At 45.9% G+C, this 1232-nt stretch overlaps 1 protein-coding gene across 1 annotated transcript; it reads left to right on the forward strand.

Moving 5' to 3' along the window:
* The first annotated feature begins 37 nt into the window (after nt 1-37).
* Nucleotides 38-930, forward strand: HOXC6 (homeobox C6). Its single transcript, XM_042893569.1, has one exon. It carries the CDS (start codon nt 209-211, stop codon nt 632-634), a length of 426 nt encoding a protein of 141 aa, XP_042749503.1. The 5' UTR covers nt 38-208; the 3' UTR covers nt 635-930.
* The last annotated feature ends 302 nt before the right edge of the window (nt 931-1232 follow it).

Here is a 1232-nt window from a genome sequence, read left to right on the forward strand (position 1 = left end):
ACTTAGTTTCAACTAGGGAATCAACAGAAGCAAAAGCAATTTTTCCCTTTTTGACACCCGCCTCCCCATTGGCTCCCCCCGGGTCAGCTGACTTTGTCATTTTGTCTGTCCTGGAGCAGAGCCTTCCCTATAACAATCTAGTTCAGACTACAAACTGGAGACAGAAATAAATATTAAAGAAATCACACAGCCAGGTATAGAGGACGATATGAATTCCTATTTCACAAACCCATCTTTATCCTGCCATCTAACCAGTGGCCAAGAGGTGCTTCCCAACGTAGCCCTCAATTCAACTGCCTATGACCCTGTCAGGCATTTTTCTACTTATGGAGCAGCCGTTGCTCAAAACCGGATTTATTCTTCTCCTTTTTATTCACCGCAAGATAATGTTGTGTTTAGCTCCAGCCGAGGACCTTATGACTATGGATCTAATGCTTTTTACCAAGAAAAAGACATGCTTTCTAGCTGCAGGCAAAATTCTATGGGACATAATACACAGACATCAATCGCACAGGATTTTACCAGTGACCAAAACAGGAACACTTCGCAAGAACAAAAAACTAGCATTCAAATATACCCATGGATGCAGCGTATGAACTCCCACAGTGGTAAGTTTTACAGCTCGGAGATATAAATTAAATAAACTGAACCATCTTTACGACCTTCTCCCTAGCAGAACAGGCTGAGCGACTTTTTATGGCCCCATAAAAACAATAATATAGCTCCTTCACAGTTGCAGCTACAGGCCTTTTATTTGTTAAGTTGTTGCAAGCAAATATGGCTTGTTATGCTCTTTCTAATTAAAAGACTTCGAGAGTGTAAAATATCCATAATAAAGTGCAGCGAGCTCTGCTCGGGAGTTAAGCACAAAATATTACTGGGGGAAATAAGTTTTAATGACGGGGGTGGAAAGTGCGGTTGTGCTGCGAGCAGGACGAGGGGGGCATCGCCCTCCCCTCTGCCCTCAAATTGGGTGGGGAAGGGAGGAAAATGGGGGGGTGGGGGAGAAGAGAGGGGAAGGGGAGAAAGGGGGGATGAGAGGGGAAAGGGAGGGGGGGAGGAGAGAGGAAAGGGGGGGAAAATGGAGGAATAAAGAGGGGAAGGAGAAGGAGGCGAAAGAGGGGATGGGGGAAGAGGAAAAGAAGAGGAGAAAGAGGGGGAAATGGCAAAATTGGAGACGGGGGGAGACGGAGGAAAGCAGAGGGGAGGGAGAAACAGAGAGAGGAGAAAGA

This window comes from Lagopus leucura, unplaced genomic scaffold (genome assembly GCF_019238085.1).
Source record: "Lagopus leucura isolate 7727_CA_CO unplaced genomic scaffold, USGS_WTPT01 20840-0_obj-0_obj, whole genome shotgun sequence".
In the NCBI taxonomy this organism is placed as follows: Eukaryota; Metazoa; Chordata; class Aves; order Galliformes; family Phasianidae; genus Lagopus; species Lagopus leucura.

Excerpts from the sequence above, each read along its gene's own strand:
- HOXC6 (XM_042893569.1), top strand. The coding sequence starts at position 209 with ATGAATTCCTATTTCACAAACCCATCTTTATCCTGCCATCTAACCAGT.